Genomic DNA, 13,235 nt, shown 5'->3' with positions numbered 1-13,235 from the left:
AAAAATGATAGATAAATCACTTCTATTAAAAGAAAAAAAAAATAGTATTTTATTTTCTTCCATTCTTGGTAAATATTTATTAACATAATAAACTAATTTTAAGGAATACAAAACATTTGTCCCGATCACCATAGAAAATATTAATTGAATTCATTGCATACATGAAACTTAGGAAAAACAAAAATAAAATCTTCTTTCACTACTTATAACAAGTATAATTACTTGAAGAATTATTACATGAATAATTAATAAGAATCTTAGTGTTCAATTTACCTAAGACCCAAAACTAATTGATCTTCATCATGTGGACAAAGTTCCTCATGAGCTACATTAATGTTTGGCAAATGGACATGATTATGCTCACCTTCATAGGTTATCATCAACATTTCTGGTTCATCCACTGCTCGTTCAACATGTTTTCTTGCTGGACATCCACTCATGCTGCTACATCTGTAATAACCTCTACATCCAAGTTTTTTAAAAAAATTAATTATATAAAAAAATAAATGTTACTTTTATGATGATACTTTCTTAATTAGATATATAATTATTATGATTATTATCTCACTACTATATTACTAAAATTTAATTTTTGTTTGTAGGCTATTCATATGCAATATGATACCAAACGGTAAATTTAAATTAAAAGAGAAATTGAAGACTATATACTATTATTATTAAGATTGTTATAATTAATATATAAAACCAACTTCAACATAGTAAAGGAAATAGTTTGCTTTTAATTTGTATTATTTTTCTATAGTGTCAATCATACCATGTAATTTTATTTTAATTATAAATTTTTAATCAGATTTTTTATTCATTAATTATTCACTTAGTGTCACATAGAATGAGTTAAGTATAAAAGAAATATATATAAAACAAAGCAAATGTGACTCATCGTCATTCTGAAACAACATAAAAAATAAATAATAATTTGATAGCAAATATATAAAATATTTAATTTGTAACAAAACAAAAAAAAAATACTTATTTAAATTAATAAAATAAAAAATTTAGAAGATGAGATAATTTTCCCTTGTAAAACACCAACAAAAAGAAAATAAGATGACAGGTTTTTCTTCAAAAAAAATCACACAGATTAGGATAAAAGGGAAATAAATGACTATTAAACCGAATAATTAACACAAATTAATAAAGTAAAAACCTTGGATATGGTGAGCCTTTGATTGGTTTCTGACCATATTTTCTCCAAGAGAAATGATCAGAAGGCACATTAACCATTTTCATATTCACAGCCGGCACTCTCACCATCCTCCTCATCCTTCCTTTCCCCTTCCTATACAACTCCAAATTAATCAATATCTAAACAAATAAATAAGTATAAACTCTAAAAATATTTAGAAGACATCTCACTTAATTCCAGAGAGGTTATTTTCTGGTTCTATCACAGTTTGACACGTGTCTCCCAACCATAACATAAAACCCAAAACAATATATATACGTGTCAGATTATGATAGGAGAGAACCAAAATATAACCTGCTATTTTAATCAGGTGAGATGACTTCCAATTTATAAACATTGATATCTATCTGTCCAATCTTACATAAGATATTATTGAAAAATAATAATAAAATAATAGTTTTTACAATGAAAATTTATTTATGAGAATAAAAAAAATAAATTTTACGATGAATCTATTATTTTTTTAAAAAAATAAGGGCAAATCTCAGAAAATTCATTATACGCGTGCTTTTCATTAAAACTAATAGTTAGGTATACATTTTAAAAATTGATTTATTTACACATACACTTTTAAAATATACTATCATATATTAAATAACCAAAAATAATCTGTGCATATGAATAAGATGACATAAGTTCTCCTTCATGCAATTAATTTTAAATGATCTATATGATATATATATTTATATGTATATGAATAAATTGAATCTCAATTTAGAGTATATAGTACGTATTTGATTTTATTGAAAATTAAGTATACCAGCAATTTGATGAACTTTCAAAAGTACACATATTAAAAAAAAAACTCCTAAAAATTATATATGCTGAAAACATATACTTTCTTTCCAAGAACTGCCTATAATTATCCCAAAAATGATCAAATAGTAAATAAATAAATTAAAAAAATCACAAACCTTGAAACTAAATAATGACTATTACCATCAGAGTTACACGTACCTCCTCTTAACAAAGCCATTATCCAGAGCTCTTGGAGGAAGGCATTGCAATGGCTGAGGAGCATAAACCATATTGGAACAGGACAAGGAGGACTTGAACATGAACGGAGCTCGCCGGAACCGGGCATGGCCGGAGCAAGTTTGGCCAAGAAGATTGATAAGCTTATGGAACTCAGACATGGCCTTGTTGGCCATTGCTTGAGTGTCCAAATCCATCATCTTCTCCTTCTCCTTCTCCAATGATGCTTTGTGCTTGCTTTGCTTTGAAGTAAGCATTGTTATTAGTTTTTTCAAGCTCAAAACTCCGGCCACCGCCACCGCCTCCATCGCCGTCTCTGATGCTCTCTTTCTCATAGCATGACGAGTCTTTCAATTCTTTGAAGATATTCAAGAGAAAATTTTAGTCTTTGAAGCTAAAGATAAAGAGAATGAGAGGTTTTTATAATGATTTTTTTAATATATATTTTAAATAATAAAAATATTATTCACACTTGATATGTCTATTAATTTGTTTTTTTAAATCTACATGTAAAAGTAATGTGTAGTTTGTTTTTTATAAGAAGAATGGCTATATATTTTTTAATATTTTCAAGAAAACTTAAAGATTAAACAGTGATACCTAATTTCATTAAACAAATACTGTTGAAAATGATGTGAATAAGTGTTATTGTTTGTTTATAAAATTAATAGAAATTAGTTACATATGGCAGGCAAGATGTCACATATAACAATTAAAAACTTCATTAGTTTGTTGACAAAGGACTCAATTATAATTATTTCTGTTACAGGGATCGATATGCAAATCTTCAACAATGGTTCATTGTGAGCATACACGTGGCGGATGATTGGTAGATCAACGGTGTTGATTCTTTCTATTTGTGGAAACGTGGGACCATGACGTAGATCGTTTTGCCGAGTTGTGACTTGGTCTGCCAACTGTCCGCAAGAAGCCGGACAAAATAAGTTTTTGTTATTTTTTTAAATTATAAGAAAAATAATTTTTATGAGATAAATAAAATTAAAAAAATTCTGTCTGAACATAGTCCATTATATTTAAAAATGTTAAGAATTTGTTAATGTTACAAATGATTTTTCATCTTTTTGTTAAATTTAATTAATGATTAATTAGTATATACCTTCATAAAACATTAAAATTTTACATCCATTTTCAGGGTTCAATTTTTTTTTTTTTATGAATATTAAATTTTGAATTTTAAGCATGAGTTTGGTTTTTTTATAGATAAACCATGTATTTATTACAACAAAAGGAGAGTACAAATAGCGGACACAAAAAAAATAAAAAATAAAAAGCACATATCACCAAGGGTGAAATATCACAAAAACGATATAAACAAACCAAAGAGAGTAATGATCCAAAGAGAGGCTATCACACGGGGAAGAAAAAATGAAGTGCTAATATCACCAACAGGAGGGTGGTCAATAAGCTCGCTTGCCTGAGTTTAGTTTTCAATGATACATTTCAAACAAATTTTTTTTATTTATATTTAAAAGAACAAAATAATATTTTTACACTTATGCTTCAAAAATCACTTTATGGTTTATAAATATATAATTGATTTTGATTTTCTTCAAAATCACTCTAAGAGGTCCTATCCAAATCCAAAAATCCATTTTAAATCTTTCAAATTTCAGAACATTCATAAAAGTTAAAAGGACTTGATTTAGTATTTGATGAATAACAGGGACTATATAGTTAAAAATGTCTTTAAAATTGCATGCAAGGACGTACGTACTCACTTGGCAGCATGCATGCCGGAACTTGCCATCTTTTCTTGACGTATCAAGTCAAAAACTTTGGTCGTTTATGATTTATCAATACATTGCAAGGGCGGTCATTCATCAAATAAGTTATCTAAATTCAAACATATCTTTGTTCTTTCTTTTTGTACTATATAATATATATACTTGATTAAATTTATTTATATTCTAAGCTTGAATGAGCCACATGATCTACACCAGCAAATTACTCTTTAATGATGTTTGTTTATGGAGTAATTTGCAAGGTTTCTCACTTGACGTCATCTTTAGCATATACATTAATTATTATATATATATATATATATATTTCGAGAAAAGGCAATGACAAAGCACGGGGAACGCTGCGACGCGTGGAGAGCAAAGCTCAACACCGACTCACGTGCCCTCACCTTGCGTAGGACATGAGGTTCGATCTCGGGTCCTCCCCGAAACGAACGCCCTACACAAAAAACCTGATACCAATTAACCCAAAAGCCGATGAGACTCAGATGAGACACAAGTTCAATTTTTTCCCACTAGACATAAGTTCGATTTCTATGCAATGAGAAAGATGAAGGCCCGCAACACTTGAGCGTGCTCTTTATTAGCAAAGCCTGTACACCAACTCTAATAGTGGATTGTTTACTTTATTAAATATATATATATATATATATATATGACTCTAAATTATTTTTCATGCTTTTTGATCAATTCAAGGTAATTTTAGATGATATTTTTCATTTCAAGGCAAGGAAATAAAATAATTTACTGAATGTTTCCCACTAGTTCCATCATCACGTTGCATAAAAATAGCAGAAAATAATCTTTTACCTATGTACAAGGAACAGATACATATTATGTAAATTAAAAAAAAAAAAAATCATCAATAAAACATAACCAGGCAGCACAGGAATTCTCTCATAAATGACACTTAATTCATCTCCACATATAAATTCTCAAAACTAATTTGAATTAATTAATTTGCATACATTTGTTGAAGAGCAAAAAAACACAGTAGCTATAGCATACAAAATTTTCAGTAAGACCAGAAAGCAACTTCCAATTTTTCATACAGAATATCACACTGAAACATTCATCAAGATGATTTTCCAGTTCTGCCAGAAATTTAAATGGCAATGAACATGGAAATGCAATAAAGTTTTTTGTTTCAAATTCCCTGTTCTTCAGTGAGAGCCACGAGAGTTTTCTGCAATCTGAATATCTCGTCCTCTCTTTCTCGAAGCTCCCGTTTCAATCTCTCGATCTCTTTTACATGATCACACTGCTGCAAACACAATTTTTGCCGACTAGGTTCGTTAACATCATCTTGGGCTGGTCTTTTCTTCAATAAATCACAATCCATTTGGGCACAATCATCGATCATTTTGCAAATGCAGACAGTTATGGTTCTGCCTTTGCTGGTTTTCAGAATGGTAAGTTTCTGACGGCGGCCAATGTTGTCCTAAGAGTGAAGTAGAAAACACCATCAAAAGCCTAATTTAATTTTACAAGGGTGCATCTTGTGCTGTTGATTTCATTAGGTTAACTATGAGTATATGATTTCGAGGCTCATTGGAAAAAAGAGAAACAAAGAGATAATGATTACCGATATCAAGTGAAGTATATGATCCATTTACATGATCAGCATTTGTTTTATATGTAAAGCTTAACTTTTATCCGATTTAATCATGAATGATTCCTTCTATTACTTGTAAATTCGATCAACTCTGTGACTTCATCATACAAATGGTTGAGTTGCAAGTCAGATGAAAGAGACATCAAGTCATTCAAAAAGCTAAAATTTGGCAACTTGAATTACTATGGCATCTAAATCACTGCCCAAATCAGGTTTGGTTAATTGTATGCAAACAAGAAAGGCAAATTATGGAGCAACCAATTGTCGGATAGTAGAGACACACACCTTGAGTTCTTGGCCTTGAATTTTTTCAAACGCCATATTTGCCATTTCGAGATCCTTGAAAATAGCATATGTTGAATAGCTTTGGCCCTTGATTCTTAAATTGGTCTTTCATGGAAAGCCATAAAATCAGTATGCAAACTCAAGAGGTTTCTTTTACTCTAATTTTTCCAAATTAAATAGTACATTAATCAAAGTGAATTTAGAACCTGAATATCAATGTTATGTTCGCCAGGAAACAAGTTCAACAGCTCCTGATAAGGAACATCAATGGGTATTCTGTGGAGAAGAAGCTTTGCTAGATCCCTTTCTGGCATCTGCAACTCAAATGAATTAAATGCAAGTACTGAGCACATCAACCAGCAGTCAAACTCAGGTATCTGAATAATACATACCGTTTTTGCTGCAATTGTAATGGGATCATCAAATCCATGTTCTAGCTTAGCAAGAACCAGCTTCATTGCTGCTTGTGCATCATGAAGACAATTATGTGGCTCACCATCCTTCCGCACTTCAAAACCCAAGACCGACTGTCAAAGCATCACAAGAAACATGACTGCATAAGCACATTTGTACCAGACATTAATATGTGTATACTCCGAATTTCTGAACTTACAAAAGTCATTATGAATAATAATAAAATTATCATATCTGTAATCTGATTGAAGTGAGTAAATTCATCTATACGTGGTGATGCCTAGCTGCACTGAGCAACATGATGAAATTGCTTCAATGCCATAATCATTGTTAAATTAGAGTCAGCATTACATTGTACCGTTTGAGATACTTGGGAATTCTTGTTGCAGATAAGAAACAATCATGGAGGGGCTTATGAGATGGTCTCGATTGCCCTAGATACGCTCAATGTGCTGCAATTAGGATACTAGGAAGAATAACAGTACGATGAGGAAGCCATTCAAGAGTAACTCATGAAAGCATTGCGCCAAAATAGACATACTAAAAGGACATCAAGAAGCATGTATAAACCAAAGATGATGCCCTAGAATTAATACGACCAAAGTAACCAAGCCTGGAATGGTATCTGTGGCATCATCAGCCTTTTCTATTTATTTATTTATGCAATTTGTAGAAACTGCTAAAAAAAGTAAAATCAAGAAGCACTGCACACTATCAAGGATGTTTGGTAAAAAATAATAAAAATAAAAAAGGTTTCTAACCAAAACAGCATTAGGTGATTTGCGTGCTCAACTACAGTTAATGATGGAATATTTATTCTGGAGGCTATAACTTTAAAATCAAAACCAAATGAAAATGTCCATCATTATAAGGTAGCCATGATTTTAAATTGGTTTAAAAAAGTAAATAAAATACAACAATTGTTCTCCAAGGATAGCATGCCAAAAGAACTTATGCTTACCATCTGATGTCACTTTAAAATCAAAATAAAATAAAAATGTCCCAAAGGAACTGCATGTGGATAAGAAGAATAAGCAATGAGAAAACAAAACAACATCACAACTAAAAATGTAATGCTTAGAATTTACCTTACACAAATTGTTCAAGGATGGTGAAAAACCAATAGGCAAGTTCATAAATTTGAAGATGTATGCTGTGTCGATCACTCTTGGATGATCAATTTTTAGCACTGTAAGAAACATAGCAGTGAATTGTAGCACAATTCTAAAGCAGGATAAATTTGACTATCAATGACATTAGAAATGGAATGGAAAGTCAAATTTAAATAAAACTAGGTACATTCACATTAGAATATCATGAAATTTCAGGTATCAGACATTAAATGAGACCACCAAGCTATAAATGAAAAACAGTGACTATGGACAGTCAATTAGAAATTTTGAATGGAAAAGCATGTTATGTTGTCTGTTTCAGCTTGCTGGGGCATAATCGAACATATCAACAAATACCTAGAAGGCTCACAATCAATTGGTGGAGCACTGATAATATTACTAAAGCATGTAGGCGAGCAAGTACATTCTCACTGGTGAAGCTTGGAGATGACAATAGGTTAAAGAAAAGATCCCTACATTTTTTCCCCCTTGACATCAAATTTTTAAAAGAAAGAGCTAAAATGTACAGCTTCAGTTAACCATAAACTAAGACAATTATAGCACCAATATGGTAGTAAGGATCCTAAGCTAGCTTAACAGATAGTGACCATCATTCCATCATAAACCAAACAATGCATGTCACTACAATTCAGTAGGTGTTTTAACTTAGCACACCCAAAAGCAAAAAAATACCACACCATAGTGCCACATAAATTTGTGTTTCCAGGCAGAAAAGGAAATTGCATTTAGTGCATTTGTCTAGGAGGCAGCTTTCCCTGTCATGTTTTCCTTTATCCATTACTTTCCATACAACTAAACAGATCTTAAATTCAAGAACATTAGCAAGGAAAAAACAGTCAGCAACTACCTCGTAAGTCATTATATAAACTGTGTCCAATCAATATTGTTCCATGCTTTAACAGTGTCTTCAAGGATTTCTGAAGCAAGAGCTGGATTAGCATTTAGCAATCAGCAATACAAATTTAATAAGTAGGCAATTTTATATACGACTCCACCTGAATATCAGCCAAGGAGCAAGTATTCCCCTCCAAATCCTCAGCCGATATTCCAGTTATTTCTTGTCTATAGTCAACTATGGCTTTATTAGGTTTCACAAGCTTATCAAGTTTAACCTGAAACAATAGACCCTAATCAATGTCTTAAAGTGGAAAATAAACCATAAACATGATACTAAGGAATGGTTAAAAGGTGAAATTACAAAAGAACTCATATTCCAGGCCCTTCTATATATCAGACATGACATTAAACCTCATACCTCCAGATTCTGATCTACCACGCATACTTTAACTACTGCTTCAGTCCCATCTTCACAAAGAACCATCTCGCAATCAATAGAAATCATATGAGTTGACTTCATTGCCGTTGATGTCTTGCCCAGAGGTACCATGACCCATTCCTGCCGCATGATTCAGTAAATATAAAAGAACTCAAGAATCAAAGAACTTTTCACATACACAAATCAGTATATATAATTAAAAAGCAATAGCAAAAGCTAAATGACCAATTTGCAAACTACATGAACTTCATTCATTGTTCAACTTTAACCACACAACAAATATGAACTTGTTCAGATCTTCAGAAGAAAAATAACACTTGTTTTAAAAATGGCCCCTTCATATTAAGTAGGACCAACATGGGCAAGGACATGAATGAACATATGTGCAGGAATAGAAGGGCATCTGTAAAGAATATTGAGAAGTCAGAAAGGGAGGTATTGAAGTCGGACATGTGAATATTACAAGATTTTGAAACAAGTATGCAACCTAGATACAGAAATCATGCTCCTCGATCCACAAAAGCAGTGTTCTATATTTCTCTATACATCCCAGTTAAAGTTGCTTTTTTTATTACATGTGGAAAAATTCTTTATTTCCTATATAAAAATCAAAATGACTAAAAATGAATCACCCCATGAAGAATAAACAAATTCCTTATTTCACTTTCTGACCAACATGTATTCCGGAAAATGTAAGTAATGGATGTCCGGTTGTTGATAATAACATAATTTATTGCAAAATCCGTAATGAACCAAGTGAAAGCAGCAAAAATGATAGCAAAATGCGGCATCTATAAAATAATAGAACCATGGCAAGTAGCTTCACTGAGCAACAGCAGCAGCATGAAAATTGCAGCAAAAGCAAACCACAGTGTGAATAACAGAATTACACAAATAGGTCTTTCTTTTGTAACTTATTAGACCGTCCTGAGTTTTTGACCATATTCCATCTTTCAAGATCAGTCAAATGTGGAAATAAAATAGGCATCAAATAAAGCTCAGGAGCAAATAAAAATTACTTAGATGAATGATTGCCAGTGTTCATCAAGTAAAGCTTCCCAAAAAAATCCAGAATCAGAATGTCCGGCCAGTTTTTATCTGATTATGCAGTCCCATATGCAGTCAGAGACCACATTCTATTCTGAACATAAAAACTGTTTTACCAGTAAATAATTCTAGTTTAGCAAGATTGGCCATTCTAACGAACAAATGTTAGTTAACTCAAAAAGATGTGAAGATCAATTTCTAACTGAAATTTTTACAAACTTGTGCTTCCCATAGGTGAACACTTAAGGTGATCGACATAGAATTTTATAGTGTAGATATGTTCAAGGAATGAGGTGAGTACAAGTGTACAACAATACATTCATAAAAATGATTGAACAATCTCAAAACAAAATCAAACCAAAAAGAAAAGTGGCGCCATAAAAATCCCATACTTTCCTTCCAATTGGTTGATGGTGCATACTTAAATAGGATAGCAAGCATTAATAAAAGTAAAAAAGAAAAGCTTACGTATTCTTAAAACTGCAAAGGAAGTGTGCTTTGTCTCCCTCAAAATATTTCATACTCGAGCATACAAAAATATTCAATGCATTTTACGAAATCATTTACATAAATAATATATATTAACTAAGCATGAAAATTCAAACCTCGCCATGGGAAGGAAAAGAGTAATTTTGCATGAATTGTGGATGTTCAATGGTTAAACGGACCAGCCTCTGCACTGCCAAATAACAAGTCAAATAGAATAATCATTGAGAAATTTATCCCTTTCACACGAAATATGAGAAGGGTCACAAATGAGAACATTAAATTCAAAGGGACAGCAACAGCCAAACCCCATTTCAAGTGTCTGGCAGTGCTCAATGTAGCCAACAGCATGCCAGCACAATGAGAGATAACCAGAAAATTATTTTTACAAAGAGTATGAAGCTCATAAGTTCAACAAAAACCATATGTCGGACATAAGTTAGTCAAAGAGAACAGAAGCTTAGAGGGGCTATGCAACAATCTTATGTTTTGGCCAAAACACTCGGCATATATTTCATACGGTATGACTATTGCTATAATTATAGATAAAATCACAATGGAAGTTGATTTCAATTGTAAGAGATTTCCCATTAAAATGTTACAGAGAAAAATGGAACTGAGAATAAAACACAGTCCAGTATCAGTTGAACCTTCTTTTAAAAATAAGAATTGCACAGAGAGAACAAAAGAACAGACAACAACATGCACCTGTTGAGGAGATTCTCCATCAGGATTGTATTTAAGATATTGTGACATTGCTATGTGCTCCTTATGGCGTCTTATCATTTTGCCCAAAAACTGAAGAGCAAGAAAGTAAGTGGTTATTATTCACTCATAAAAATTATCAAATAATGAGAACACTAAGAAAAATAGTTTAGTATCACTAACCTTCAAGTCTTCTTCTTGAGTAAATGTTTGAAGAAAAGCAACCAAGATTTCCAAAGATCTTTTAGCTGGGTCACTAAGCCCTGCACCAAATTGCTTATCATGAGAATTCAGAAACTCTTTCCATCCTCCTTTAGAACCTCTGAGTCCCTGTTTTTGAACCATCCTCACCACCTGCACAAGAACCTAAAAGAAGAAAAGGAAAGCAAGAAATCATACATTATACATACATCACATTTACATCAATAGGCAAACACAGAAGACATGAAATTATTAGTGTTCTTCAGACTACTGAAAATAGGGTGAACTTGCAAACAGCCCTGTTATCAATTGAGAGGTTCAAAGATTCTATCTTTAAGCTAATTTCTTCTTCCAAATCACCGTCCTATCTTGTATCATCCAAATAACCTCGTTAAAGCTTAATAAAGTGCAAGAACATAACTTTACAACAAAAAATATCAAAAGTCACAACAATCTTAAACCCTAAACCCCTACGATCCTTGTAGGTCACCAACTCAATTCAGAAAGTAATAAGAAGCTAAATATTGTGCGATGACCACAAATACACTGAATAAAAGCAAAATTGCATTTTTATTCGAAGAAAAAACACAGATAGGTGTCTGAAACACATCCACTATGTGATTCCCGGAAAAAAAATGTTAAATACCCAACTCTAGCTCGAAATTAAACCCTTAGCTACAAACAATATCACTCAGTGCGCTATGAAGATCAAAGAAGCCATAGTAAACCACAAAAAGGAGGAGAAAGAGAAATCTTACCTGTTTGTTGGCATCCGCTATGAGTTTGTCCATTGGAAAGAGTGACGGCGCTGCCTGGAAGCGAAGGAGCAGCGCAGAGAGCGAAGGAGAAGGGGCGGCGCAGAGTAGGGGAGAAGGAGCCGTGGGAAGTTTTGTGGTGGAATTTTACTTCATACCCCTCTAAATTTTAAGAAATCATATGCAGTGTTTTAAAGCATGAGGCTTTTACTTTCCACCCTCTGAAATATCGGAAATTATTACTGGCCCTTGATCCTTGATCTGCAGAAATTAGTAAATTACTTTCTCCGTTACTTTTTATCTGTCATTATTGTTAACCGAATTTCACATACCAAAAATCTTAGGGTCTGTTTGACTGCAAAATAAAAAAATATGGTATAATTTTATTATGTAGGAAGTGCAAGTGATTATTACAGAAATTATAGCATATTTTATTCCTATAGAATGAGTGTTTGGTTATCAAAATAAAAAAAATTACGGAGATCGACCGATCGGCAACTAGACCACCGGTGGACCTGTGGCCGGTCATCGGAGGTCGGCCGGAGCATAGGTGGATCGCCGATGTGTCACCGGAGGCTAGCCGGGCGAACCACCAATGGATCGTCGGCGTGTCACCGGAGGCCGGTGGACCGGTGGTTGGGTCGGTGACCAGTTGCTGGAAGCCTGCCGGACCACCGATGGATCGTCAGCGTGTCACCGGAGGCCGTTGGCCGGAGGCTGAGCGAGCCACCGGTGGATTGGTGGCTGTTTGCTGGATCAAAAGAGAGAGAGACTTTTCATAATAAAAAAATATTCCACTAAGAGTGAAATATTTTTTTATGCCATAATGCCTATATTATGCCATAATTTTATACTCTAAAATAAGTACCCAAACAGCTAATATTGCATAATTATCAGAAAATATTAAATTATGACATATTGTACAGATTATGCCATAATTCTGGCTTATCCAAACTTAGTTATTTTACAAAATTTTATAAAAAAATAATTATTTTTTCAAAATTACACATAATTTATATATTCATATTTCTTTCTTTTATTTAATTTCAACAAGGGAGTTGAATATTTATGTTAAAGATAATTTAAAAAAAATAATAATAAATGTTTTGATGTTTGAAAAAGACCGATAAAAAAAATATGGATTTGTGACAGATAAAGAGAAACATAGGGAGTACTAATTTACTTGCCATCATCTTTTTAGATTTTATTTTATATATTGTTTCTGAGATTAACTTTTCCCATTTTAATTTGAGATTAAGCAACTCTTTCAGTCTTTTTATTTTATAAAAATAAAAATAGCACTCAAAAGATATATTATTATTTATTTTTATAAAATGAATAAACTACAAATTACATTATAAGTAGGGGTGGACATG

General features: G+C 32.4%; 2 protein-coding genes across 2 annotated transcripts; both read right to left on the bottom strand.

Moving 5' to 3' along the window:
* Nucleotides 1–269: 269 nt before the first annotated feature.
* On the bottom strand, nucleotides 270–2,490 carry LOC120267190 (WRKY transcription factor WRKY51-like). The gene is made up of 3 exons (XM_039274886.1): nucleotides 2,165–2,490; nucleotides 1,169–1,300; nucleotides 270–462 (listed from the first exon to the last, which is right to left on the bottom strand). The coding sequence occupies exons 1-3, from the start codon at nucleotides 2,488–2,490 to the stop codon at nucleotides 270–272; spliced, it is 651 nt and encodes a 216-aa protein (XP_039130820.1).
* Nucleotides 2,491–4,884: 2,394 nt separating this feature from the next.
* On the bottom strand, nucleotides 4,885–12,004 carry LOC120267099 (small RNA degrading nuclease 1-like). Its single transcript, XM_039274800.1, has 12 exons — nucleotides 11,863–12,004; nucleotides 11,087–11,269; nucleotides 10,907–10,996; nucleotides 10,318–10,386; nucleotides 8,645–8,785; nucleotides 8,385–8,501; nucleotides 8,237–8,306; nucleotides 7,345–7,445; nucleotides 6,235–6,369; nucleotides 6,049–6,156; nucleotides 5,843–5,947; nucleotides 4,885–5,383 (listed from the first exon to the last, which is right to left on the bottom strand). Exons 1-12 carry the CDS (start codon nucleotides 11,893–11,895, stop codon nucleotides 5,090–5,092), a joined length of 1,446 nt encoding a protein of 481 aa, XP_039130734.1. The 5' UTR covers nucleotides 11,896–12,004; the 3' UTR covers nucleotides 4,885–5,089.
* Between the last annotated feature and the right edge of the window lie 1,231 nt (nucleotides 12,005–13,235).

The sequence above is a fragment of the Dioscorea cayenensis genome, chromosome 8 (assembly GCF_009730915.1).
Source record: "Dioscorea cayenensis subsp. rotundata cultivar TDr96_F1 chromosome 8, TDr96_F1_v2_PseudoChromosome.rev07_lg8_w22 25.fasta, whole genome shotgun sequence".
NCBI classification, from domain to species: Eukaryota; Viridiplantae; Streptophyta; class Magnoliopsida; order Dioscoreales; family Dioscoreaceae; genus Dioscorea; species Dioscorea cayenensis.
Note: the sequence above shows the minus strand (reverse complement) of the source record. Positions and strands in the feature narration are given on the sequence as shown.

Coding starts and splice junctions, on each gene's coding strand:
- LOC120267190 (XM_039274886.1), bottom strand. CDS start 2,490: ATGGAGGCGGTGGCGGTGGCCGGAGTTTTGAGCTTGAAAAAACTAATA. Junction 1,301..2,164: donor AATGGCTTTGTTAAGAGGAG/GTACGTGTAACT, acceptor GGAGTTGTATAG/GAAGGGGAAAGGAAGGATGA. Junction 463..1,168: donor AAAGGCTCACCATATCCAAG/GTTTTTACTTTA, acceptor ACTTGGATGTAG/AGGTTATTACAGATGTAGCA.
- LOC120267099 (XM_039274800.1), bottom strand. CDS start 11,895: ATGGACAAACTCATAGCGGATGCCAACAAACAG. Junction 10,997..11,086: donor CTCAAGAAGAAGACTTGAAG/GTTAGTGATACT, acceptor CTTGCTCTTCAG/TTTTTGGGCAAAATGATAAG. Junction 6,370..7,344: donor CCTTGAACAATTTGTGTAAG/GTAAATTCTAAG, acceptor ATGCTTTGACAG/TCGGTCTTGGGTTTTGAAGT.